Source organism: Pongo pygmaeus, chromosome 1, assembly GCF_028885625.2.
Source record: "Pongo pygmaeus isolate AG05252 chromosome 1, NHGRI_mPonPyg2-v2.0_pri, whole genome shotgun sequence".
NCBI classification, from domain to species: domain Eukaryota; kingdom Metazoa; phylum Chordata; class Mammalia; order Primates; family Hominidae; genus Pongo; species Pongo pygmaeus.
Genome location: NC_072373.2, coordinates 201,557,635 through 201,585,363, shown reverse-complemented (window position 1 = coordinate 201,585,363; position 27,729 = coordinate 201,557,635). Strand labels below are relative to the sequence as shown.

Genomic DNA, 27,729 nt, shown 5'->3' with positions numbered 1-27,729 from the left:
GCGTTCAGGGTCCTCCATGATTTGGCCTCAACCTCCCCTCCCTCCAGTCATAGCTCCCATGGCTTTAGCCAACCTGGGCTCCTTTCTGTGCCCTGGACAAACTGTGTTTATTGACCGCCTTGCTTTGCTCCCCCGAGTCCTTTGCCACAAATGCCTTCCACCCATCTCTACCTATCCTTCTTGGCTCTGCTTAGATGCCGCCTCTTCCAGGAGGCCTTTCCCCTCTACCTGGCCCCCTCCCCTGGACCCCCTCTTGTGGCCTTGACTCTTCCATTATTCCCTCATTCCCTCTTCCTCACCCTTACTGTGACTAGGAGGTCCCTGAGGGCAGGGCAGAGTCTTCATCATCCTTGTACCTCTAATAGTGCCAGTCGGGGACCTGCTTTGTACTGGCAGGGAAAAATCCCCTGTGAATGAAGCTGAATTAACAGTTATGCCCAGCAGAAGGGCAGGCTTTGTTTTGTTTGTGCCCAGTCTCCTGGAATAAAGATAGGGGGTTTAAGTCTGAGCATCTGCACATTGTAGCTGTATGGCCTTGAGTAAGCAGCTGTATCTCTCTGAGCCTGTTTTAATCTGTAAATTAGGAATAACAATAGTACCTAATAAACTAACAATAAGACAAAAATAATACTACCTACCTTCTGAGTTGCTATGAGGATTCACCGGCACAGGCGGTCATGATGGTAATTCACAGTCCCCTCGTAGAGGTGTTGATGTGTATATGTGCGTGTCTGTGCCCATGTCTGTGTCCATGGAGTCAAGAAGGATTCCTTGCTACCATTCTTGCTCTGAACTCAGTCAGATTTAGTGGCCTCCAGCAGGAGTTGGGTCTCTAGCAGAACTGGGACTTGGCTTTGGGGCTCTTGGCTCCTAGCTGCCCATTCCCATCTCAGGGGACCAGGGGAAGGGGTGAGGGTGGGGCTCTCCTTGGGGAGCCTGGCCCCAGAGATGTCACCCACTATGGGCTGGAGCTAGAACTGGGCCTGGCCCAGAGACACAGGTCTAGAGACAGACATGGGACAGGGAGAGGGAGTGAATCTGGTTAAGGAATCACTCTGAGGCTGGGTGCAGTGGCTCATGCCTGTAATCCCAGCACTTTGGGAGGCCAAGGTAGGGGTACCACTTGAGGCCAGGAGTTTGAGACCAGCCTGGCCAGCATGGCGACACCCCCGTCTCTACTAAAAATACAAAAATGAGCTGGGTATGGTGGCACGTGCCTATAATTCCAGCTACTTTGGAGGCTGAGGCACGAGAATAGCTTGAACCTGGGAGCTGGAGGTTGCAGTGAGCTGAGATCATGCTACTGCACTTCAGCCTGGGCAACAGAACGAGACTCTATCTCAAAAAAAAAAAAAGAATCACTCTGGATGGGGTCAGTCAGTCAGCCCATCCAGAGTGACTCCTTGGAGGTCACCCTAGCTGGGGTCAGTTGTAGAGGTCATTTGGCAGAGGTCAGGGGTCATTGTGGCTGGGGTGGGCAGGTCTGGGGTCAGTCAGTCTGATGGTTATTCTGGCTGAAGTGAGATAGTCTGGGGGTCATCTGTATGAGGCAGAGGCCACTTTCAACAGGGACAGTCAGCTGGGAGCCAGGCTGGCTGAGGTCAGCCTATTTGGGGGTCACCAACTTGGGTCAGTCTGTCTGGGGATCACAGGACTGGTGTCAGTCTATCTGGGGGCTCCTGTGACTGAGGTCAGGTGGTCTGGGTGTCACTGTGCAGGTTAGTCAGTCTGGGGGTCCTGGCTGTTCGTGTGGCCTGGCTCAGGATGAACAAGAGGAAGCCAAGGTGCTGGCATTCCCAGGCTCTCCCCAGGGTGGTGAGTGAGACATCAGGGCAGCGGCTTTGTTACTTGTGAAGGAACAGGAAAGGCCTGAACCCCAGCCAGGGCTTTAGATCCTGGGCTTCCCTTTCTGGCAACCCCTCTACCTCAAGGAGGCCTTGGCTAAGAGCCTCAGGGCAGGCCCAGCTCAAGCTGAAGTCAGCTGGCCTCCTCCTCCAGGAAGTCCTCCCTGACTACCATGCTCTCTTTCTGTACTTGCCATGTTCTCTCTCTCTGCTGCACTGTGGGTCTTTTTCTAGAGGGGAAGCTGAGACCTTCCGGGTAGAGATGGGGTTAAAACCCACCTCCCACAGGCAATAGGGTATGATGCTGACCAGGGCTTTTCAAACAAAGAGCCAAAGAGCTCAGCCAAGGTCCTGCCCCAGCTCTGGAAAGAGTCTTCTGTTACTTCATCCCATCTGCTTGGTGCCATCCTCACACACACGTCTCACCATTTCAGGAAAAGACAGGGAGCCCCCAGCAGTGAGGAGCCCCTTTGTGCCTGGCTCTTCTGGGTGTGTTTTTCTTTTTTCTTTTTTTGTTTTTTTGAGACAGAGTCATGCTCTGGCACCCTGGCTGGAGTGCAGTGGCACCATCTCAGCTCACTGCAACCTCTGCCTCCTGGGTTCAAGTGATTCTCCTACCTCTGCCTCCCAAGTAGCTGGAACTACAGGCACGCGCCACCACGCCCAGCTAATTTTTTTATTTTTAGTAGAGATGGGGTTTCACCATGTTGGCCAGGCTGGTCTCGAGCTCCTGACCTCAGGCGATCCGCCCGCCTTGGCCTCCCGAAGTGTTGGGATTACAGGTGTGAGCCACCGCGCCTGGCCTGGGTGTGTTTTTCATGTGCTACTTCACATCATCCACATCACACCCTAGAGGAGTTGCAGCGGCAGATGAAACAGTAGAGCCTCCTAAAAGCGAAGTCGCTTGCTGCATGTGAAGATGGCTAGCACTGTGCCTGTGACATGGCACTCACTCCCCAGGTGCTGTTGTTTGGGAAAAGCTTCCTCAAATATCATGTGGCACTCACTCCCCAAGTACTGTTGTTAGGGAAAAGCTCCCTCAAACGGTGTTTTTCCTCTGCCCTTACACCACCACAGCAGCAGTCATCAACACAGGAGGCCTCTGTGACCAAATGTGTGGGGGCGTCTCCCCACCACCAAGCAAGCAATTAATTCTGTAGCAGACACCAGCTGGGTGTCCTCCAATTCAGTTCTAGCACAAGGGTCAGATCCCAATGGGTTGACGGCTCAGTGCCCATGACTGCCTCCTCCTCCAGACACCAGTCGCAAGTCTGGGCCTCCAGAACTTCTGGCCGACCAGCTGCAGGTTGGGGTTCCCACGACCCCCTCTTTGAGTTTGATTAATTTGCTGGAGCAGCTCACAGAACTCAGGGAAACACATTAACTGGTTAATTATAAAGGATATTGCAAAGGATACAGATGAAGAGATGCATAGGGTGAGGTATGGGGGAAGGGACGTGGAGCTTCCTTGCCCTCTCTGGACCCACCGCCCTCCAGGAAGCTCCATGTGTTCAGCTGTCTGGAAGCTCTCCGAACCCTGTCCTTTTGGGTATTTACGGAGGTTTCCTTACATAAGCATGATTGACAAATGTGATTGCACATAAAGTGCCCGATCTAAACCCAGCAAGGCCTGTGTGCTTAGATGTTACTTGGCCTTTCCGTGGCATTCCTTCCTCTAGGGTATGGGGCAGGACCGTCTCTGGAATGACCCATGATTAGATTAGAGCCCTGCCTTGGACAGGTGAAAGGAGGACAGGAGTAGGTTAGAGAGAAATTTTGTTTCCTGAGGCCTGTTTCTGAGGCCTAAAGTGTCCAACATTATAACATAAGACTGTACAAAGGGTTTTATATATATAAATAAATATAAGGTTGTGCAGAAGTAATTGCTGTTTTTGCCATTACTTTAAAAAAATGGCAAAAACTGCAATTACTTTTGCACTAACCAAATATATGTAAATATCACAACTATCTATACCTCTCCCTCTTCTTGAGATTGGGAAGTAGCTCAGGTCTGCTCCTTCTGGTATCGAAACCTCTTGTAGGAAGCCTGGACTTCATCATCTGACCCACATGGATTCAAATCCCACCTCTGTTCCTTAGTAGACTTGCATGGTACATATAAGAGCTGCTATTTCCTGAGTGCTTAAGTATGCTAGGCGTTGTGCTGAGTGGGCTGCTACATCAAATCCTCAACAAGCCTATGTGCAGATAGGGAAACAGAGGCTCAGAAAGAGAAACCACCTGCCCCTGGTCACAAGGGTTGGCAAATTGCAGTCAAGATTCGATCCCAAGTCTGTGATACCAAAGCCCACTCATTGATCCACCACATGGTGCTGTGGACAAATCCCTTCACTCCTCAGAACCTCAGTCACGTCATCTGTCAAATCGGGAGGAGTACCAGTGGCTGGCAGGCACCCAGGACAGGGTCTGGCATGGTTTGCGCTTGCTTCCTCGCCACTTACTTGGGCATTTTCCTGGGTTTCTGATGCCTCAGGCTCCTTATGGGGCTCCAAACACTAAGGTTTGGGAGTGAGTGCCAGGGAGAAGCTTGCAATTCCTTTCTGAACCAATAGTGTTCTCAGGTTTATCAGGCAACTAGCTCAGGCCTTTGATGAACTCACTAAGATATATGGACCTCATTACCAACCGAAGGACTCACATCTATTTCAATCCTCACTTCCTCCCCCCTTTCTCATTTAAACTGTTAGTACTGGTTGCAAATCATGGGAAGTTGCTTCATCTAGTCATACATGTGCCTAGTCCACACATGACTGTGCTTTTTGCATGTCACATTCCTGCAGGCAGAGACCTAATTTGGCTGACTTTGGGCAATGACTGAATCCCATTGACATCTGTCAAGTAGGAAAAATAGTGGTGCCTGATTCAGAATGCGTGGCCTGAACGAGGCTCTGTACTTACGCCATTTAGCATCGTGCCTGGCTTGAGTGGATTGGTGGCAACTGTTGTTTTTAAAGGAGATCTCATTGGGCTGGATTATGGCATGCATGGTCCTGCCAGGCCCAGGGCCCACTGTCTGTCCTCTATGGGAAGATAGAGGGGCAGGTGACAGAACACTGAGTAACAATCCGGAGATCTCAGTTCAAACCCCACCTCCATCACCAGTGAGCTGTGTGGCCCTAATGAAGTCACTCAGCCTTTTGGGGGTCTCAGTTTCGTTATCCACAAAGTGGAGATAATTCTATTCCTGATCTTATGGATTGTTGTGAAGTTCCAATAATATAGCAATCCTGATAACTAGTTTTTGAGGAGGGTCTTTGATGGATGACTGAGCCAGTGGTGGTTGGGGGGTCCTGGGAAGTACTGGGGGCGTTGGCAGTGTAGGCACATCTTGGTATTGGGAGGGGACCTTGGTAGAGGGAGAGGGTGGAGGAGGGAGAATTTCGCTAGAGGGAGGGAGCAGTGTGGAGAAGGGCCTGAAGAGAGGGAGGAGGGCAGGTGGGCCTGGGTAGAAGGGAGAGTGGGGCTACCCTCCAGGAGCCCTCCTGGCCAGCAGCCCTGCCTTAGCCTGGGCTAACCAGGCCCTGCTCTCATAGCTGGCTGCACCTTCGAGGAGGCAAGTGACCCAGCAGTGCCCTGCGAGTACAGCCAGGCCCAGTATGATGACTTCCAGTGGGAGCAAGTGCGAATCCACCCTGGCACCCGGGCACCTGTGGACCTGCCCCACGGTAAGTCTACTCTCCATCGCCATTACCCCTTCTTCTCCTTCCGGAGGCACTTCTACCCACCTGCTGTGTGACCTTGGGCACATTACTTAACCTCTCTGGGCCCCATCTACATTTGCGTCTTTAATGACATACGTGACACTGAATGTGGCTTTCTCTGGACACTGTCTAATTGTGCATGTCAGCTAGTTTCGTGTGTAAAATGAGTGCAGGCCCTCATGGCTGTGAGCTAAAACTCACTTCCAATTACTCCCCTTGCTGCCTAGCTCAGGATCCAGCCCACTCCCACTCTCAGTTCTTCCTAAATCCTCCATCTTTGGGAGGCTCTCTTCAGAGATTCTTTTCTCCCAAAGAGCCCCTGAATCCTGGTCTCTCCAGGAGTTGAAGATGCTGAAAAGAGCAGTAACAGTGGGACTAGATGTGTATAAAACCTTCCTTCCTCTGCCCTCTTCCTCCTGGAAGTCCCAGATCCTTCTCGACTTCTACCTTGCTCTGTTCCTATTTCAAGATGGGGCACCTTTGTCATCCTGAGCTCTGGACTGGGAGTCAGGAGACTAATAATATGGATTATAGTACTCACTTCCTGCTTTCATCATGGCCCCTACAACACTCATTCCAGAGTCATGAAGACCTGGGCTCAAACCCTGTCTCCAATCACTTTACCAGCAGTGTCACTTAACGTCTCTGAGGCTCCATTGTCTTCACTGTAAAATGAGGCAAACAGGACTCCATTTCAGAGGGTCACGAGATGATGCATATAAAGTACAGAGCACAGGGGTGGCATGCAGGGTCAGTTATTTAATTGCTATGGCTGAGGGTCTTTGGGGGCCTTGATTACTAGTGCTGCTCTTCACTGGATGCAGAAACAACTGGGATTAAAAAAGAATGAGACAAATAAAGGCCAAATTGTCAACTTTATTACTGATAAGGGCTGTGTCAGAGGACATAGATAGTGTGGGTATCAAATGGGCCTTCTGAGTGAATCCTGAAATTCCACAGTCTGAAGCCCCCTCCCTTTGCCCCACCACACTAGTGCCCAGGGTCTTTACTGCCCAGCTCACAGCATGGCTGAGATTGCATCTGTTGTCAGGGAGGGGCAGCAAAGATTCTCAGTGGTGGGGCCAGGACTTGAAGCCACTAGGAGAGAAGACCTTCATGACCTGGCACAGGCACCTCCTGCAGAGTCTCATGGCTTGCACTGCCTCCCCTTCTGTGCATTTGCTCACACTGTGCCCTTCCTGGGGCACTTACCTCTGTCTCTGCAGGTGTTAGTGGGTATCACAGTTTGATTTCTCTGAAAATAATCTGTAAAGGTACCCACCATGGCAGGAACCTTGTGTGGGCCTCTCCATATTCCCAGGGCCCAGCCTCAGTCTGATACATGGTTGGCAGTCAGGTACAAGGCAGCTGATTGGAATTCACCTCTTACAGTCCTGACCACCCTGAGGGCACGCTGCCTCTCTTGTCACGTGCAAGCAGAGACATACCCAGTGAGAAAGGGGAGAGGGAATTTAGCAATTAGTGTGAGCCTTGTGCTAGGTCTTGAGGATGTGGTGGTGAGCCAGATGGACAGTCTTTGTCCTCCTGGTTCTCACATTCTAGGAAAGGGAGCTGGTGGTGGAGGGAGAAGAAAGGAGAGAGATTCACTCAGAGATGGAGAGCTGGAGAGAAGAGAAGGAAGAGCGACAGGGACAAAGGGAGTAAATGAAAGAGAAGGGGAGGGATGCAGTGAGCCGAGGGGGAGGCAGAGGGAGCAGGAGGAGGAGGAAAGAACAAAGTGTCAGATTGGAAGAGGGAGAAAGATGCACACAGCTGCTCGCAGGGAGAGGAGAGAGAAGTAGCATGAGTGGGCCAAGAGGGAGTGTGTTGGGGGTTGGGAAGTGCCCCTTCCTGGGTGGGGATGGGGACTTGAGTTTAGTTTACTACTGCCCTGCTGGGACTGATCCAGGAGCCGCCTCCATAGGGCTTCTAGCTTACAGAGATGAATGAGATCCCCTCCAGCAGAGTCCCTGGGGAGCCCTCCTGGAGCAGGGATCTGAATGAGCTTGTGTTGGCTGGCAGCCAAGCCCAGGAGGAGGCAGCGCTGGGTGGTTTTGGGTGCCCTTTGGGAAGCCCAAATCCCCCCGCCAGGTCCTGAGCCAGCCTAGTCCGCTTCTACTCCCCCAGTACCCAGCCTGGGTCTCTGGGGAGGGACAGGCTGCCTTTCTCCAGGTTGGAAGTCAAGGGGATTTGTATCCCAGGAATTTAGACTCAGGGATGGGGACTGGAAGGGAAATTGGAATCCTTTCATTCAATCTCTCTTCTACATATTCATTCAGCTTGCGTCCTGAGGCCTCACAGTCTGGTGGGAGACATACAGGCACTTTAGTAATAACCCAGGGGGCAGGAGAGAAGCCCAGGGTGGGAGGTGGAGGGAGGGCTTTGGAAGGGGTGGCCTTTGAGGGACTGTTGTGTGCCAAGCTCTTGACTCCAGGGATGAATGACCTAGTCCCTGCCTCCAGGGATGGCTCAGAACATGGGGAAAGCTGTGGTTAGGCTGGGCATGGGCTTTGTGACCTGCAGATTGTAAGGAGCTGTAATTTTTTTTTTTTTTTTTTTTGAGACCGAGTCTTGCTCTGTCACCCAGGCTGGAGTGCAGTGGTGTGATCTTGGCTCACTGCAACCTCTGCTTCCCAGGTTCAAGCAGTTCTCTTGTTTCAGCCTCCCGAGTAGCTGGGACTACAGGCACATGCTACCACACCCTGCTAATTTTTGTTTTTTTAGTAGAGACAGGGTTTTACCATATTGGTCAGGCTGGTCTCGAACTGCTGACCTCAGGTGATCCACCCACCTCAGCCTCCCAAAGCATTGGGATTACAGGCATGAACCACCTCGCCCAGCCTTTAAATGGTTTTGACAAAGTCAGGTTTGTGTGTTTTTTACTGCTCCAGGTCTCCTATGGGAAACAGATGCTAGGAAGTGAAGGGACTCACCCAGGGAGGTGGAGCTGGGGCCAGAACTCAGAATCCCTGACTCCTGGTGGGTCCCGATGCCTGGAGTCCTCCTCAGTGCCCCCCTGGCCCTGGCCCTCCCCTGAGGTCTCCTCATCTCCTGCCTCTTCCTCCTTTCTTTCCAGGCTCCTACTTGATGGTCAACACTTCCCAGCATGCCCCAGGCCAGCGAGCCCATGTCATCTTCCAGAGCCTGAGCGAGAATGACACCCACTGTGTGCAGTTCAGCTACTTCCTGTACAGCCGGGACGGGCACAGCCCGGGCACCCTGGGCGTCTACGTGCGCGTTAATGGGGGCCCCCTGGGCAGTGCTGTGTGGAATATGACTGGATCCCACGGCCGTCAGTGGCACCAGGCTGAGCTGGCTGTCAGCACTTTCTGGCCCAATGAATATCAGGTGGGCTGGGTTCAGTCAGCGGTCAGTCTGTGCCTGGAGGTGGGGCAGATGGATGTCAGATTGAGGTTGGAGTAGATGAGTGGCTGAAGTTAGAATGTGTCTGCATTCAGTATCAGAGGCAACCTGTGGTCAAGGCCAGGGGTCAGTCTGGGGCCAGTCTGGGTTCAGCATCTGAGGTCATTGTTCCTAGGAATAGCCTCTGGCCCAGGTCAAGGGTGAGTTGGAACAGTGCTGGCCTGGAAATGCTGTCTGGCTGCTTGAGGGTAACTGTCCAGGATTTGGATGGAAACTCTGGCCTCCACCTTGTTCACTATGGGCGCTGGGACCCCACCCCCAACTACCTGGCTTGGGAGGGAGGGTCAGTGTGAGCGGGGCTGACCTCTGCTAGTTGAGGCAGAGGAGGCTGAGGCCGAGCTGAAAGTGGGCACCTCCCCAGGCAAGGCTGGAGGAATATCAGTATGACAGGGGCCCTCCCGCCTCCCCCAGGTGCTGTTTGAGGCCCTCATCTCCCCAGACCGCAGGGGCTACATGGGCCTAGATGACATCCTGCTTCTCAGCTACCCCTGCGGTGAGTCCCAGCCCACTGGGGCGCAGGGGTAAGGGGTGCGGGCGGCCGCGGCTCCTGCCTGCAGGGGGCGCAGGCCCAGCTCACGACGCGGCTCTAACCCCGCAGCAAAGGCCCCACACTTCTCCCGCCTGGGCGACGTGGAGGTCAACGCGGGCCAGAACGCGTCGTTCCAGTGCATGGCCGCGGGCAGAGCGGCCGAGGCCGAACGCTTCCTCTTGCAGGTGAGCGGGAGCGGTGACCTTGGCTGGGGGCGGGGTGGGAGGGGGTTGGTGGCTGCTTCTGGCCCTGACTCCCGGCAGGTTGCTGAGTCCCTGCTTCATACTCCAGCACCGCGCACAGCGTCCCTGCCCTCCCCTAGCTCTGCTCTGCGCTCTCTTGGGTCCCCCATTCCCCCAGGTCAGAGCGCGGCTCCAGGAACCTATGTCCGCGCGGTGTAGTAGGGACGGCTAAATGGGGCCCGGGTCAGAGCGAGATCGGGACCCCTCACTCGGAGGCGCCCCTGACCCTCTCACTCTCTTCCCTGCAGCGGCAGAGCGGGGCGCTGGTACCGGCGGCGGGCGTGCGGCACATCAGCCACCGGCGCTTCCTGGCCACTTTCCCGCTGGCTGCCGTGAGCCGCGCCGAGCAGGACCTGTACCGCTGTGTGTCCCAGGCCCCGCGCGGCGCGGGCGTCTCCAACTTCGCGGAGCTCATCGTCAAGGGTCAGCTGGTGGACGCCGGGGAGCGCCAGGACCTCACCCTCGAGGGGCGGGGCCGGCGGCGGGGGCGGGCTCTGCCCGGGGGCGTGGCCGTAGGAGGGTGGGGCCGGCAGAGTGTCGCTGGGGCGCGATCTGAAGATGGGCATGTGGAAATGGCAGTGGCCCAGCCGGGATGAGATCTGATCTAGGGATCGGGGCTGGCGTCGAGGGGAACGGACAGGGTCAAGGTGAGAGCCTAGAGAGGGGTGGGGTTCTGGCTGTGTGACCTCTGTGTTGATCTTAGCTGGCCTGCGGTCGGCTCCGGGAGGCGAGGATTTGGGGGATTAGGAGGGGCCTGAGAGAGGGGTTGTGGGCTGATGGGCGAGGGCGGGGTCAGCCTTTGGAGCCAGGTGCCCCTTAGGGCCCGGAATTTAGTGGGGGTAGGAGAGCGCGTCTGGCTGAGGGCTTGGTAGCAGCGTGAGAGGCCCTGGGAGGACGGAGAGGGATTTGGGTGTGGTGGAACTCAGGGTTGGGTGCTGAGGTCTCACAGCAGCATCGGTCCGCCTCGCCTTTCCCCCATCTCCTCGCAGAGCCCCCAACTCCCATCGCGCCCCCACAGCTGCTGCGTGCTGGCCCCACCTACCTCATCATCCAGCTCAACACCAACTCCATCATTGGCGATGGGCCGATCGTGCGCAAGGAGATTGAATACCGCATGGCGCGCGGGCCCTGGGCTGAGGTGCACGCCGTCAGCCTGCAGACCTACAAGCTGTGGCACCTCGACCCCGACACAGAGTATGAGATCAGCGTGCTGCTCACGCGTCCCGGAGACGGCGGCACTGGCCGCCCCGGGCCACCCCTCATCAGCCGCACCAAATGCGCAGGTGGGTGCAGCCGCTACCCCTGGCCTCAGTCCCTGGTGGGCCCAGGGCTATGGAGGGGCGCATTCGAGAGGTAGCGTGGCCTGGATCTGTGCTTGTAAACCTTTCTAAAACTTTGCGATTTTTCCTCAACCCTTGTTATGGTAAAGATAATGATAGCGAATACTTTACTTTGTGTCAGGCACTTAAACATATCTGTGTGTAGACACACACACAAACCCATATTTATAGATTTAAAACTTACAACACCACCACGATGTAGGTGCTCTTGTCGTACCCATTTTACAGATGTGACTGAGGTACAGAGATGTTAAGTGACTGGCCCAAGAGCACACAGCTAGTAAGTGGCAGAGATGGGATTGGAACTCTTGACTGACTGGCTCCAGAATCTGTGTTCTTAATTCTACATCTAGATAAAATAAGCAACTAAACACCATCAAATACAAGTATATTATACGTTCTAGCTGGTTTCTCTTGTCTGGGCATTGAGCCTGAGGTCTGCTCTTCCTTGTTAAAAAGGGCAAAGCAGCTGTTGGAGGATGGTACACCTGTGCCAGATGAGGGTCTTTTTGTTTAATCAGAAGAGAAATTGAGAACACAACAGGTTTTTCTTTTTGTGACTTTAGTATTGTTGTTATTATTATTATTTTTCCTTTTGAGACAGAGTTTTGCTCTGTCACCCAGGCTGGAGCACAGTGGCGCGATCTTGGTTCACTGCAACCTCCGCCTCCTGGGTTCAAGCGATTCTCCCGCCTCAGCCTCCCGAGTGGCTGGGATTACAGGCATGTGCCACCATGCCTGGCTAACTTTTGTATTTTTACTGGAGACAGAGTTTCACCAGGTTGGCCAGGCTGGTCTCAAACTCCTGACCTCAGGTGATCCACCTGCCTCGGCCTTCCAAAGTGCTAAGATTATAGGCGTGAGCCACCGTGCCTGGCTTAGTGTGTTTTTTTAATGGATTTACTAAGATAAATGTAGATTCACATGCAGTTGTAAAAAAAATACAGAAAGATTCTCTGTGCACGTCACCCTATTTTCTGCAGTGGTAGCATGTTGCAAAACTATAGTATAATATCACAATCAATATATTCACATTGATACAAACCACAGATCTTATTCAGACTTTTCTGGTTTTGCTTGTACTTGTTTGTGTGTGTGTATATGTGTATGTAGTTCTGCACAGTTTATCACATGTGTAGGTTTGTGTATTCACCACTACAGTCAAAATACTGAATAGTTCAATCCCCTTAAGGACTCTTTGATAACCACATTCACCTCCCTTTCTTCCTCTACTCCCCAACTTTTGGTAGTCACTAATCTGTCCTTCATTTCTAAAATTTTGTTGTTTCAAAAATATTATATGAATGAAATCAGAGTATATAACCTCTAGAATTGGCTTTTTTTGGATAACAGCTTTATTGCAATATAATCCACATCTCATACAATTCAATCCTTAAAATGTACAGTTCAGTGGTTTTTAGTATACAGTAGTCCCCTGAGGTTTCTCCTTCTATGGTTTTAGTTACCTGTGGTCAACTTGAGGCTTGAAAAGGTGAGTACAGTACAATAAGATATTTTGAGAGAGAGAGGGACAGACCACATTTGTATAACTTTTATTATAGTGTGGTGTTGTAATTGTTCTATTTTATTATTAGTTATTGTTGTGAGCCTCTTACCGTGCCTAATGTAGAAATTAAACTTTATCATAGGTGTGTATGTATAGGAAAAACATAGTTTATCTAGGGTTCGGAATTCTCTGTGGTTTAAGGCATCCACTAGGGGTCTTGGAAAGTGTCCCCTGTGGATATGGGGGGACTACTGTATTGACAGAGTTACACAACCATTAACACAATCAATTTTGGAACATTTTCATCACCTCAGAAGGAAATTTTGTACTCTTTAGCAGTCATCTCCATTTCACTCGAACACCTCTAGCCCTAGGCAACCACTAATTTCCTTCCTGTCCCTATGGATTTGCCTCTCTGTGGACATTTCACATAAATGGAATCATACAATGTATAATCTTTTGTGACTGGCTTCTTCCATTTATTTTATTATTTATTTATTTATTATTAAGATGGAGTCTCACTGTGTCACCAGGCTGGAGTGCAGTGGCGTGATCTCGGCTCACTGCAACCTCCGCCTCCTGGGATCAAGGGATTCTCCTGCCTCAGCCTCCCGAGTAGCTGAGACTACAGGCACCTGCCACCACGCCTGGCTAATTTTCGTATTTTTAGTAGAGATGGGGTTTCGCCATGTTGGCCAGGCTGGTCTCGAGTTCCTGACCTAAGGTGATCCGCCTGCCTTGGCCTCCCAAAGTGCTGGGATTACATGCGTGAGCCACCGCACCTGACCCTTCTTCCATTTAACATGATGTTTCCAAGGTTTATCCTCATCGTAGCATGTATCAATACTCCATTCTTTTTTATTGCTTAATAATATTCCATTATACAAATATATCACATTTTATTTGTCATTCATCAGTTGATGGAAATTGGGGTTGTTTACACTTTTTGGCTATTATGAACAGTATTGCTATATTTGTGTACAGGTTTTTATATTGATATATGTTTTCATTTTTCTTATGTACCATATATATCATAAGATATCTCTGTGTTTATTCATTGAGGAACTGCTGGACTGTTTTCCAAAGCAGCTGTACCACTTTAAATTCTCGCTACTTGTCTGTGAGGGTTCTAGTTTCTCTGCATCCTTGTCACCACTTGTTATTATCTGTCGTCTTATAAGCACTCTAGTGTATATGAAATGGTATCTCATTGTAATTTTGATTTGCATTACCCTGATGGCTAATGATATCGAGCACTTTTTCATGTGCTTATTGACCATTTCTATATCTTCTACTTTGTAGAAATGTCTTCAGAGTGTTAAAAATGACCAATTTTTAAGTTGGGTTATTTGTCTTTTTATTGTTGAGTTGTAAGATTATTTATATATTCTGAGTAGGCCAGGCATGGTGGTGGCTCACGCCTGTAATCCCAGCACTTTGGGGGGCCGAGGAGGGTGGATCACTTGAGGCCAGGAGTTCAAGACCAGCCTAGCCAACATGGTGAAACCCAGCCTCTACTAAAAATACAAAAATTAGCCAGGTGTGGTGGTGGGCGCCTGTTGTCCCAGCTACTCGGGAGGCTGAGGCACAAGAATCGCTTGAACCTGGGAGGTGGAGGTTGCAGTGAGCTGAGATGGTGCCACTGCACTCCAGCCTGGGTGACAGACTGAGACTCTGTCTCAAAAAAAAAAAAAAAAAGAGTTATTTATATATTCTGGACACTAGATGCTTATCAGATGTTTATGTTTGCAAATACTTTCTCCCATTCTGTGGATTATATTTTCTTTTTCTTGATAGTTTTTTTTTGAAGCACAAAAGTTTTCAATTTATCTATTTTTTTCTTTTGTTGTTTGTGCTTTTGATGTCATACCTAAGAAACCATTGCCTAATCCACAGGCATGAAGATTTACTCCTGTGTTTTTTTCTAATAGTTTTATAGTTTCAGCTATTACTTTCAGGTCTTTGATCCACTTTGAGTTAATTTTTCAAATGTGGTGTGAGGTAGGGATCCAACCACATTCTTTTCTTTTCTTTTTTTTTTTTTTGAGACAGAGTTTCACTCTTGTCGCCCAGGCTGGAGTGCAATGGCGCAATCTCAGCTCACTGCAACCTCCGCCTGCCAGGTCAAGCGATTCTCCTGCCTCAGCCTCCTGAGTAGCTGGGATTACAGATGCGCACCACCACGCCCAGCTAATTTTTGTATTTTTGGTAGAGACAGGGTTTCACCATGTTGGCCAGGCTGGTCTCAGACTCCTGATGTCAGGTGGTCCACCTGGCTCAGCCTTCCAAAGTGGTAGGATTATAGGCATGCACGGCCAACTTCGTTCTTTTGTATGTAGATCTTCATTACCATTTGTTGAAAAGTCTATTATTATTGAATTATCTTGGCAGTGGAATTGGTTTCTTTCATTCAGCATAGTTTCCTTCATCCAAGTTGTGTATATCAGTAGTTTATTACTTTTTATTGCTTTTTATTACTTTTTATTCCATGCGGTGGAAATGCCAGTTTGTTTAACCATTCACCTGTTGAATGACATCTGGGCTGGTTCCACTTTTTCATTATTACAAGTAAAGCTTCTGTGAGCATTCATACAGAGGTTTTTGCATGAACGTAACTATTCATTTTTCTGAGATAAATGCTCAAGAGTACAATCAATGAGTCATATGGTGATTGCATGTTTAGTTTTATCAGAAACTGCCAGAGAATATAAAACAACTGCCTGTGTTGTTTTATATTCTCACCAACAACGTATGAGTGATCCAGTTTTCTGCATCCTTGCCAGCATTTAGTGTTGTCACTATTTTTTATTTTGGACTTCCTGAGAGTTGTGTAGTGATATCCCATCATGGTCTTAATTTGCATTTCTTCAGCATCTAGTGATGTCGAACATCTTTTCTTTTCTTTTTTTTTTTTTGAGATGGAATCTCACTCTGTTGCCCAGGCTGGAGTGCAGCAGCATGATCTCAGCTCACTGCAACCTCCACCTCCCAGGTACAAGCAATTCTTGTGCCTCAGCCTCCCAAGTAGCTGGGATTACAGGCACACACCACCACGGCTGGCTAATTTTTGTATTTTTAGGACAGATGGGGTTTTGGCATGTTGGCTAGGCTGGTCTTGAACTCCTGACCTCAAGTGTTCTGCCCGCCTCAGCCTCCCAAAATGCTGGGGTTACAAACATGAGCCACGGCGCCTGGACAAACATCTTTTCGTGTGCTGTTTGCCATCTGTGCATCCTCTTTGGTGCATCATCTGTTCATGTCTTTGAACATTTTCTAATTGGATTATTCTTTTTTTGTTGTTGTTGTTGTTAAGTGTTAAGAGTTTTTTGTACATTCTAGGTACCAGTCCTTTGTTAAATGTGGAGTTTGTAAATATTTCCTCCCAGTAGCTTGTCCTTTCACCCTCTTTATATGGACTTTCACAGAACTATTTTCAATTTTGATGAGGTTCAATTTATAAAATTTCCCTTTTATGAATTGTGGTTTTGGTATCAAGTCTAAGAACTCCTTGCCTATCCCTGTCTCCCAAAGGTTTTCTCCTGGGTTTTTTTTTTTTTTTTTTTTTTGATATGGAGTTTCACTCTTGTTGCCCAGGCTGGAGTGCAATGGCATGATCTCAGCTTACCACAATCTCCACCTCCCGGGTTCAAGCGATTCTCCTGCTTCAGCCTCCTGAGTAGCTGGGATTACAGGCATATACCACCATGCCTGGCTAATTTTGTATTTTTAGTAGAGGTGGTTGGTCAGGCTGGTCTCGAACTCCTGACCTCAGGTGATCCGGCCTCCCAAAGTGCTGGGATTACAGGCAGGAGCCACCGCGCCTGGCCTCCTGTTTTTTTTCTGAAAGTGTTATAGTTTTACATTTTACATTTAAGTTCATGATCTATTTTGGGTAAAGTGTGAGGTTTAGGTCAATGTTACTTGTTGCTAATCAATATTCCTAAGTGTTTTAAAAAGCTGATCTGTGAATTATCTAAAATCCAGTTTAAAGCCACACTTTGGGAACTCCTTGGGTGCTAGGTCTAAAATCTGGTTTAATGTCACACTTTGGGAGACCCTTGAGTGGTGGATCAGAGTGTTCCAGTGGGAATTGCTTTCTAGCGAAGGGGTCTGGGTCTGGTTACTTAACCATTCTGAGCTTCAGTCCCCCTGTTTTACAAAATGGGAATAATAGCATTTACCATATAGGGTTAGTTTGAAGATTTATTCAACAAATGCTTATTGAGTGCCTATTACGTGCGAGGTGCTATTGTGGTTGTTAGGGATATATGACTATAACCAAGACAGACAAAGGCCACCAACATGTGAGTTCTTCATGGAACTCACATTTTGGCAAGAGGAGATAGATAATAGATGAGTAAACAAGTGAAGTATACAGTTGACCTTTGAACATCACAGGTTTGAATTGGGCAGGTCCACTTACAGAGATTTTTTTTTCACTCACACGTGCATCAAAAATGCGGTATTTGCGGGCTGGGCATGGTGGGTTATACCTTTTATCCCAGTGCTTTGGGAGGCTAAGATGGGAGGAATGCTTGAGGGAAGGAGTTTGAGACCAGCCTGGACAACATAGCAAAACCCTGTCTCTACAACACAACAGCAACAATAATTAGCTGAATGTGGTGGCATGTGCCTGTAGTCGCAGCTATACAGGAGGCTGAGGCAGGAGGATTGCTGGAGCCCAGGAGATCAAGGCTGCAGTGAGCTAAGATTTCACACTGCACTCCAGCCTCGATGACAGAGCAAGATCTTATCTAGAGACAAACAAACCAACAATACAAAAAACTCCAGTGTTTTTAGGGCCTGCGTATATGAAGGGCCAACTATGGGACTTGAATATGTGTGAATTCGGTTATATGTAGGGGTCCTAGAAACAATCCCTGGCATATACCGAGGGAGGACTTTATGGCCTGTCAGACGGTGATAAAAGCAGGGAGTGGGGCCTGGAGGGTTATTTTTAAAAGTCTCAAGGGAAGTTGACATTTGAGCAGAGATCTGAAGGAGGTGAGGGACTGAGCCGTGCAGAGAGCTGGGGGCTTGCTGGGGGAAGCAAGCACCAGCCCGACTGAGCAGCCAGCACAAAGGCCTGGAGGCTGGAGAATGCTTGGCACATGCAAGGGGCATCCAGGAGACCAGTGTCACTGTGTTAGTGACTGAGTGGGAGATGGCAGGAGAAGAGGCTGAAGTTGAGCTGCAGATGTGGGACTTAGAGCCGTTGTACACAGAGAGCTGGGGAGCCATTGAAGAGTTTAGAGAGCAGGAGTGAGCATCATCTACTTTTGTTTAAAAGGATCACTGTGGCCCTTTTGTGGAGAATGTTCTCCAGGAGGGCAAAGGTGCCACAGAGACCAGGGAGGAGGCTACTGCAATGATCTGCTTAAGAGGTGGTGATGGCTGGGAGCCAAGTGGAAGTGGTGCTGGTGGGGAGAAGTGGTCAGATTCTGGGTTTATTTTGAAGGCAGAGCTAACTGCATTTGCTGATGGATTGAATATGGGATGAGAGAAAGGGAAATAGAAGTCAAGGATGGCTCCAAGGTGTTTTGCTAGAGCAGCAGGAACGATGGAGCTGTCTGTGAAGGAGCAGACTGTGGTGGGAGCTGATTTGACGTGGTGTCATAGATCAGGAGTTCTGTGTTGGAAATGTTGACTTTGAGATCCCTGTTAGACATTCAAGTGGAGATATTCATCAGCAGATGGATACATGAGTGTGGAGTTCAGGGAAGAGGTTTGGGCTGCAGATATAAATTTGAAAGTCATCAGCGTGGAGATGGTATAGATGGCATCTAAAGCCCTGAGGTTGGATGAGATCTTTTACGCTAATGGTTCTCAACTAGGGGCAATTTTGTCTCCTAGGAGACATTTGGCAGTGACTTAGGACATAACGGTTGTCACAACTGGATGGCGGCAATGGAGTGTTACTGGCATATAAAGGGATAGAGGCCAGGGAAGCTGCTAAACACCCTACAATGCACAGACAGCCACATAAGAAAGAATTATCTAGTCTAAAACGTTCATAGTGCTGAGGTTGAGAATCCCCGATTTAGTCCTTAGATTTTTAGGGAATAAATGTAGATGGAAGAAAGAGGAGTTGTAAAGCCTGAACCTTGGAGCCTCCAGTGTTTTGGGTTAAATGCAGACAATTGCAGGGAAATGCATTAAATGCATGTGAAGTATAGCACTTAACACACAGTAAGCACCCAGTAAATGATGGTATTTTTAATCTTTCAAAGGCAGTTCTGGTTTGCCACTTAGGATAAAAGGAATCATAGCACAGGGTTCCGTAGAGGATCTCTATTGCACTCCCCTTAGTGTACAGATGGGGAAGCTGAAACCCAGAGAGGGGAAGAGACTTGGCTGTGATCAGACAGTGGGTCAAGAACCCAGGTTTCATGATGATGGCTGTTGATTATTCCCATTTTACAGATGAATAAACTCAGATTTAGAAATTTAGCCACTTGTACAAATCTACACAGTGAGTCCATGGCAGAGCTAGAATCAAAATTTGAATCTCTTGATTTCTCATCCAGTGTTTTGTTTTAGTTTTTTATTTTATTTTGTTTTTAGAGACAGGGTCTCACCCTGTCACCTGGGCTGGAGTGCAGTGGCATGATCATAGCTTACTGCATGCAGCCTTGAACTCCTGGGCTCAAGTGATCCTCTTGCTTCAGCCTCCTAAGCAGCTGGGGCTACAGGCTTGCACCACCATGCCCAGCTAATTTATATACATATATATATATATATATATATATATATATATATATATATATATATATATTTATTTTTTTTTTTTTTGTAGAGACAGGGTCTCACTGTGTTGCCCAGGCTGATCTTAAACTCCTGGCTTCAAGGGATCCTCCTGTTTCAGCCTCCCAAAGTGCTGGGATTACAGACAGGAGCCAGTGCATCCAGCCTAATCCAGTGTTTTTAACAGCAGCAGCAGCAGCAGCTGCTGCAACCATCATGGGCTGAATGCCCACTTTGTGCTGGGCACTGCGAAACACTTTTCATAGGCTGGCCAGGACGGAAGCTGGGGCAGGGGCCTGGCAGACAGGGTGCAAATACGGCCCCCTGCCCTTCTGAATTACACGCTTCTCTTTGTTGACATCGTGGCCCCTCCCTGCTTAGGCGCGTTGGCCGGCAGTTGTTTTGCTGTTGGCCAGCTGTGTTGTCATCTCCTCCATCCCCATGAAACTCCCCTCACACTATATTATTTACTGTAAAAACAATAATATAGCATCAGGCGAAGGCGTTTTTAAAAATAAGCACTCCGAAGCTCATCATCCTAGCCCAACAGCTGTTTTAATTTTTCTGACTTCTTCACATCTCTGCCTATATGCCTGCAGTAGACATTTTTACACCCTTGCATTGGGATGTAGAAAGCATTCCGTATGCTGCTTCATTTGCTTGGTGTTGTTACGTGTGTTATGTTGTTTATAATTATGTTTATTGACTCTAGAAGTCCATTGAATGTCCCCATTTGGCTGGACTGTTTGCCTCCAGACTTCTATAATGATAAATAATACTATATTGAGAAACTTAGCGCTTATAGTTCTTCCCTTCTCCCCCCACCCCGAGTTATTTCTTTAGGATAAAGAGTCAGGAGTGGGTGAAGAAAGGGCTTTTAAATATATTGCTTTAAAAAATGGTTGTGCTAATTTATACTGCTACTGGCATCTCATGTTAATGCACACATGTTTATTAATTACTATAGACTGGTAATGACTGTAGGCTGGTAATGACTGTAGGCTGGGCAATTTGACTCATATTATCTCATGTAACTCTCACACTTGCTCTTTAAAGTAGGCAGCATAATCTCCATTTGTTTGTTTTTGTTTCTTTTTTGACAGAGTCTCACTCTGTCACCCAGGCTGGAGTGCAGTGGCATGATCTTGGCTCACCGCTTCCTTTACCTCCTGGGCTCAAGCTATCCACCCACCTCAGCCTCCCGAGTAGCTGGGACTACAGGCGCGTACCACCATGCCTGGATAATTTTTATATTTTTGTAGAGATGAGGTCTCACTACTATGTTGCCCATGCTGGTCTCGAACCCCTGAGCTTAAGCGATCCTGCCTTGGCTTCCCAAAATGCCGAGATTACAGGCGTGAGCTACTGCACCCAGCCATAATCTCCATTTTTTAGTGGAGGAACCTGACATTCAAGGGGGTTAAGTAACTTGCCTGAAGCCACAGAACTATGGCCAGGTGCAGTGGCTCAGGCCTGTAATCCCAGAACTTTGGGAGGCTGAGGCAGGTGGATCACTTGAGCTCAGGAGTTTGAGACCAGCCTGGGACAACATGGTGAAACCCCGTCTCTACAAAAAATACAAAAAAAATTAACCAGGGGCATGGTGGCATGTGCCTGTGGTCCCAGCTGCTCAGGAAGGTGAGGTGGGAGGATTGAGACTGCAGTGAGCCAATGATAGGAGCACGGCACTCCAGCCTGGGTGACAGTGAGACTCTATCTCAAAAAAAACAAACACAACAAACAAAGACAAAAAGAACTAACAAGGGGTGGAGTTAGGATGTGAAGTTGGGTGTACCAGATCCCAGTCCAAAGCTCCTCCCATGAGAAAAAGTTGAACATTTCAGGGTTATTGCATCTTGTTTAGCCTTACTAAAGTCAACACATGGTGGCCTAATTCAACAGCTGTTAAATGTTATCCTCATTGTTTTAATGTGCATTTTGACTTCTGATCTCGGAGTGACCTGTAGCCCTGTGTAATTTAGAGGGATGAGGCTTTGGGGTCCCCAAGTTCTGTTTTGTCAGTGTGTGTTGACAGTTGAAGAGGGTGTATCTGGGTGCCAGATGGTTTTTAGAAACATGGAGAAACTCATGGATTCAAACCCCTCAATCAACATGTCAGTCTGTAGTCAACAAACTATTTGAGCTCCCTGGATCTGTCCAGATATGATCAGGGTAGGCAGGAAGAAAAAAGAGAAGTGGACCTTCTTTTCAAAGAGCTTTCAGTCTACCTGGGTGGATGGGAGGTGGCACAGTTGTCAAAGAATGAGATGCCTAAGTCTGAAGTTGGGAGTTTCATCCTCCAAAGTTGCTATCTTGGGCCCTGTAAGGTGATTTTAAGAAGCTTGAGTAGGTTGCCAGTATTTAAAAATCTGGAGATTTCACATACAAATTGGAATTTCTGGCTCCTCTTGAAAAATGGGAGGATCTGGCAACTCTGAACCTGTAGTCCTGCATGGCAGCAGTCATCTAGAGGTGAGCAGTAGCTGCCCCTTTTGGATGGGACACTACTGTCCTGTTTGCCGTGGTCTTCACCCAGCATATGTCCCCCGTTTACATGGAACTTCTCCTGCCCTTCTGTAAATGCCGCAGGAGGACTAGGAAGCAGAATGCTTCTGCCAAGCCCTAGAGGCTGGAAAGGAATGCAGGGCTGCATTCCAGGGGGTGGGGATGGTGTGAGCTGAGCTGCAGGGAACAGGGAGCCACTCCCAGCAGTGCAAATAAAGCAGTGGTACCTCGGCTCTTGTAGACTCCCAGGACAGTGCACACAGGGCAGCCAGGACCACAGCCAGAGAATTGGAGAATAACGTGAGGACCTCTGGGAAAGATGGCGAGTGAGCACACCCCAGATCTGCCCCCTCTGGCACAAACATAGAAGAATGATGGCTTAAAACAAAACTACATTAAAAAAATTAGAAAAATCTCTATGGGCCAGGAATGGGAGAGAAAACCCAAGTGTGGTGAATGGGCTTGCAGCCCACAGTACCCAGGATACAGGGAGCAGTGGCAGCCAGCCCCTCAGTGTCCATATGGGATGGGATTTGGGTGGGCCCTGCTTGTGGGGAGAAGGGAGCCAGTCAGGAGGCAGGCTTTGTTCCTAGTGAGTGCTGAAATCTCTCTTCGATGGCTCCATATATAACTGGAGACATGCTGCTTGCCTACGTTCCAGGGAAGAAAGGAAACCTTCTGGGTGGAAACAGAAACTTGTATTGTGCTGTACTTGGGGCCAGTGTTGAAGACTGTGTTACTGGTGCACTCCCAAGATAGGAGCAGCCTGGGCGAATGTTTTCCTTTGCATCTTCTTCATAAGGGGAATTCTGAACAAATTAATCACATAAAAAATGCCACTAGGGGCTGGGTGCGGTGGCTGAAGCCTGTAATCCCAGTACTTTGGGAGGCAGAGGCAGGAGGATCAGTTGAGCCCAGGAGTTTGAGATGAGCCTGGGCAACACAGCAAGACCCCATCTCTGCAAAAAATACAGAAATTAGCTGGGCTTGGTGGTATGCACCTGTAGTGCCAGCTACTTGGGGGACTGAGGCAGGAGGATCACTTGAGCCGGGGAGATCAAGGCTGCAGTGAGCCGTGATCCTGCCACTGCACTCCAGCTTGGATGACAGAGCAAGACCTTGTCTCAAAAAAAAAGAAAAAAAAATGCTCCTAGGGGTTGTACTTAATCTTCTTAAGAGGTTGTATAGCAGTGCTTTCTCACCTGTTCATTAAGGGATGCTGAGGTCCCTCTAGCTGGGGACACTTTGCAGGAGCTCACAGAACTTGACAGTAATGGAATCAGAGTACAAGAGAGAAAAGGATCATTTGACGCAGTCTTGGTGTCTTCCCTCATTCTACTGATCCAGAAATTGAGGCCCAGAGATTTGCCCAAGATCACACAGCTGGTCAGTGCAGATGCAGGACTAAGGGCTGAGTCCTGGGCTCCATCTTGCCTTTGCTTCAGAAGCCTTGACTTTTCTTTTTTTTTTTTTTTTTTTTGAGACAGCGTCTTACTGTGTCGCCCAGGCTGGAGTGCAGTGGTGCGATCATGGCTCACTGCAGCCTCAACCTCCCAGGTTTAAGCAATACTCCTGCTTCAGCCCCCTGAGTAGCTGGAACCACAGGCATATGCCACCATGCCTGGCTAATTTTTGTGTTTTTAGTAGAGATGGGTCTTCTCCATGTTGGCCAGGCTGGTCTCAAACTCCTGACCTCAGGTGATCCACCTGCCTTGGCTTTCCAAAGTGCTGGGATTAACAGGTGTGAGCCACCACGCCTGGTCAACTTTTTGTAGAGATGGTGTCTTGTTGTGTTGCTCAGGCTGGTCTCAAACTCCTGGGCTCCAGCGATCCTCCTGTCTTGGCCTCCCAAAGTGTTGGGATTACAGGCATGAGCCACTGTGCCCAGCCCAGTTTCTTTTTTTTTTTTTTTCTCTATTATCAATTTCTTTCTTTTTTTTTTCTTTTTATTATTATTATTATTATTATTATTATACTTTAGGCTCTATGGTACATGTGCGCAACGTGCAGGTAAGTTACATATGTATACATATGCCATGCTGGTGCGCTGCACCCACCAACTCGTCATCTAGCATTAGGTATATCTCCCAATGCTATCCCTCCCCCCTCCCCCCACCCCACAACAGTCCCCGAAGTGTGATGTTCCCCTTCCTGTGTCCATGTGTTCTCATTGTTCAGTTCCCACCTATGAGTGAGAAGATGCAGTGTTTGGTTTTTTGTTCTTGCGATAGTTTACTGAGAATGATGATTTCCAATTTCATCCATGTCCCTACAAAGGACGTGAACTCATCATTTTTTATGGCTGCATAGTATTCCATGGTGTATATGCGCCACATTTTCTTAATCCAGTCTATCATTGTTGGACATTTGGGTTGGTTCCAAGTCTTTGCTATTGTGAATAATGCCGCAATAAACATACATGTGCATGTGTCTTTATAGCAGCATGATTTATACTCCTTTGGGTATATACCCAGTAATGGGATGGCTGGGTCAAATGGAATTTCTAGTTCTAGATCCCTGAGGAATCGCCACACTGACTTCCACAAGGGTTGAACTAGTTTACAGTCCCACCAACAGTGTAAAAGTGTTCCTATTTCTCCACATCCTCTCCAGCACCTGTTGTTTCCTGACTTTTTAATGATTGCCATTCTAACTGGTGTGAGATGGTATCTCATTGTGGTTTTGATTTGCATTTCTCTGATGGCCAGTGATGGTGAGCATTTTTTCATGTGTTTTTTGGCTGCATAAATGTCTTCTTTTGAGAAGTGTCTGTTCATGTCCTTCGCCCACTTTTTAATGGGGTTGTTTGTTTTTTTTCTTGTAAATTTGTTGGAGTTCATTGTAGATTCTGGATATTAGCCCTTTGTCAGATGAGTAGGTTGCGAAAATTTTCTCCCATTTTGTAGGTTGCCTGTTAACTCTGATGGTAGTTTCCTTTGCTGTGCAGAAGCTCTTTAGTTTAATTAGATCCCATTTGTCAATTTTGGCTTTTGTTGCCATTGCTTTTGGTGTTTTAGACATGAAGTCCTTGCCCATGCCTATGTCCTGAATGGTAATGCCTAGGTTTTCTTCTAGGGTTTTTATGGTTTTAGGTCTAACATTTAAGTCTTTAATCCATCTTGAATTGATTTTTGTATAAGGTGTAAGGAAGGGATCCAGTTTCAGCTTTCTACATATGGCTAGCCAGTTTTCCCAGCACCATTTATTAAATAGGGAATCCTTTCCCCATTTCTTGTTTTTGTCAGGTTTGTCAAAGATCAGATAGTTGTAGATATGTGGCATTATTTCTGACGGCTCTGTTCTGTTCCATTGATCTATATCTCTGTTTTGGACCAGTACCATGCTGTTTTGGTTACTGTAGCCTTGTAGTACAGTTTGAAGTCAGGTAACGTGATGCCTCCAGCTTTGTTCTTTTGGCTTAGGATTGACTTGGCGATGCGGGCTCTTTTTTGGTTCCATATGAACTTTAAAGTAGTTTTTTCCAATTCTGTGAAGAAAGTCATTGGTAACTTGATGGGGATGGCATTGAATCTGTAAATTACCTTGGGAAGGATGGGCATTTTCATGATATTGATTCTTCCTACCCATGAGCATGGAATGTTCTTCCATTTGTTTGTATCCTCTTTTATTTCCTTGAGCAGTGGTTTGTAGTTCTCCTTGAAGAGGTCCTTCACATCCCTTGTAAGTTGGATTCCTAGGTATTTTATTCTCTTTGAAGCAATTGTGAATGGGAGTTCACTCATGATTTGGCTCTCTGTTTGTCTGTTATTGATGTATAAGAATGCTTGTGATTTTTGTACATTGATTTTGTATCCTGAGACTTTGCTGAAGTTGCTTATCAGCTGAAGGAGATTTTGGGCTGAGACAATGGGGTTTTCTAGATATACTATCATGTCATCTGCAAACAGGGACAATTTGACTTCCTCTTTTCCTAATTGAATACCCTTGATTTCCTTCTCTTGCCTAATTGCCCTGGCCAGAACTTCCAACACTATGTTGAATAGAAGTGGTGAGAGAGGGCATCCCTGTCTTTTGCCAGTTTTTAAAGGGAATGCTTCCAGTTTTTGCCCATTCAGTATGATATTGGCTGTGGGTTTGTCATAAATAGCTCTTATTATTTTGAGATATGACCCATCAATACCTAATTTATTGAGAGTTTTTAGCATGAAGGTTGTTGAATTTTGTCAAAGGCCTTTTCTGCATCTATTGAGATAATCATGTGGTTTTTGACTTTGGTTCTGTTTATATGCTGGATTACATTTATTGATTTGCATATATTGAACCAGCCTTGCATCCCAGGGATGAAGCCCACTTGATCATGGTGGATAAGCTTTTTGATGTGCTGCTGGATTTGGTTTGCCAGTATTTTATTGAGGATTTTTGCATCAATGTTCATCAAGGATATCAGTCTAAAATTCTCTTTTTTTGTTGTGTCTCTGCCAGGCTTTGGTATCAGGATGATGCTGGCCTCATAAAATGAGTTAGGGAGGATTCCCTCTTTTTCTATTGATTGGAATAGTTTCAGAAGGAATGGTACCAGCTCCTCCTTGTACCTCTGGTAGAATTCGGCTGTGAACCCATCTGGTCCTGGACTTTTTTTGGTTGGTAAGCTATTGATTATTGCCACAATTTCAGCTCCTGTTATTGGTCTATTCAGAGATTCAACTTCTTCCTGGTTTAGTCTTGGGAGGGTGTATGTGTTGAGGAATTTATCCATTTCTTCTAGATTTTCTAGTTTATTTGCATAGAGGTGTTTGTAATATTCTCTGATGGTAGTTTGTATTTCTGTGGGATTGGTGGTGATATCCCCTTTATCATTTTTTATTGCATCTATTTGATTATTCTCTCTTTTTTTCTTTATTAATCTTGCTAGCGGTCTATCAATTTTGTTGATCCTTTCAAAAAACCAGCTCCTGGATTCATTGATTTTTTGAAGGGTTTTTGGTGTCTCTATTTCCTTCAGTTCTGCTCTGATTTTAGTTATTTCTTGCCTTCTGCTAGCTTTTGAATGTGTTTGCTCTTGCTTTTCTAGTTCTTTTAATTGTGATGTTAGGGTGTCAATTTTGGATCTTTCCTGCTTTCTCTTGTGGGCATTTAGTGCTATAAATTTCCCTCTACACACTGCTTTGAATGCATCCCAGAGATTCTGGTATGTTGTGTCTTGGTTCTCGTTGGTTTCAAAGAACATCTTTATTTCTGCCTTCATTTCGTTATGTACCCAGTAGTCATTCAGGAGCAGGTTGTTCAGTTTCCATGTAGTTGAGCAGTTTTGAGTGAGATTCTTAATCCTGAGTTCTAGCTTGATTGCACTGTGATCTGAGAGATAGTTTGTTATAATTTCTGTTCTTTTACATTTATTAAGGAGAGCTTTACTTCCAAGTATATGGTCAATTTTGGAATAGGTGCGGTGTGGTGCTGAAAAAAATGTATATTCTGTTGATTTGGGGTGGAGAGTTCTGTAGATGTCTATTAGGTCTGCTTGGTGCAGAGCTGAGTTCAATTCCTGGGTATCCTTGTTGATTTTCTCTTTCGTTGATCTGTCTAATGTTGACAGTGGGGTGTTAAAGTCTCCCATTATTAATGTGTGGGAGTCTAAGTCTCTTTGTAGGTCACTCAGGACTTGCTTTATGAATCTGGGTGCTCCTGTATTGGGTGCATATATATTTAGGATAGTTAGCTCTTCTTGTTGAATTAATCCCTTTACCATTATGTAATGGCCTTCTTTGTCTCTTTTGATCTTTGTTGGTTTAAAGTCTGTTTTATCAGAGACTAGGATTGCAACCCCTGCCTTTTTTTGTTTTCCATTTGCTTGGTAGATTTTCCTCCATCCTTTTATTTTGAGCCTATGTGTGTCTCTGCACGTGAGATGGGTT

General features: G+C 47.5%; 1 protein-coding gene across 11 annotated transcripts in view; it reads left to right on the top strand.

Annotated features, from left to right (window-relative positions):
* Positions 1-27,729, top strand: part of PTPRU (protein tyrosine phosphatase receptor type U) — a 95,621-nt gene that overhangs the window by 13,383 nt on the left and 54,509 nt on the right. For 8 of the 11 annotated variants that reach the window (XM_054439300.2, XM_054439291.2, XM_063657836.1 and 5 more), the window contains exons 2-7: positions 5,399-5,530; positions 8,643-8,914; positions 9,401-9,482; positions 9,588-9,703; positions 10,009-10,183; positions 10,750-11,043. In XM_054439300.2, the coding sequence (XP_054295275.1) occupies positions 5,399-5,530; positions 8,643-8,914; positions 9,401-9,482; positions 9,588-9,703; positions 10,009-10,183; positions 10,750-11,043 (1,071 nt within the window). Of the gene's footprint in view, positions 1-5,398; positions 5,531-8,642; positions 8,915-9,400; positions 9,483-9,587; positions 9,704-10,008; positions 10,184-10,296; positions 10,408-10,749; positions 11,044-27,729 lie in introns of those variants that run through there. The other 3 variants (XM_063657857.1, XM_063657851.1, XM_054439330.2) reach the window with 1 other exon arrangement.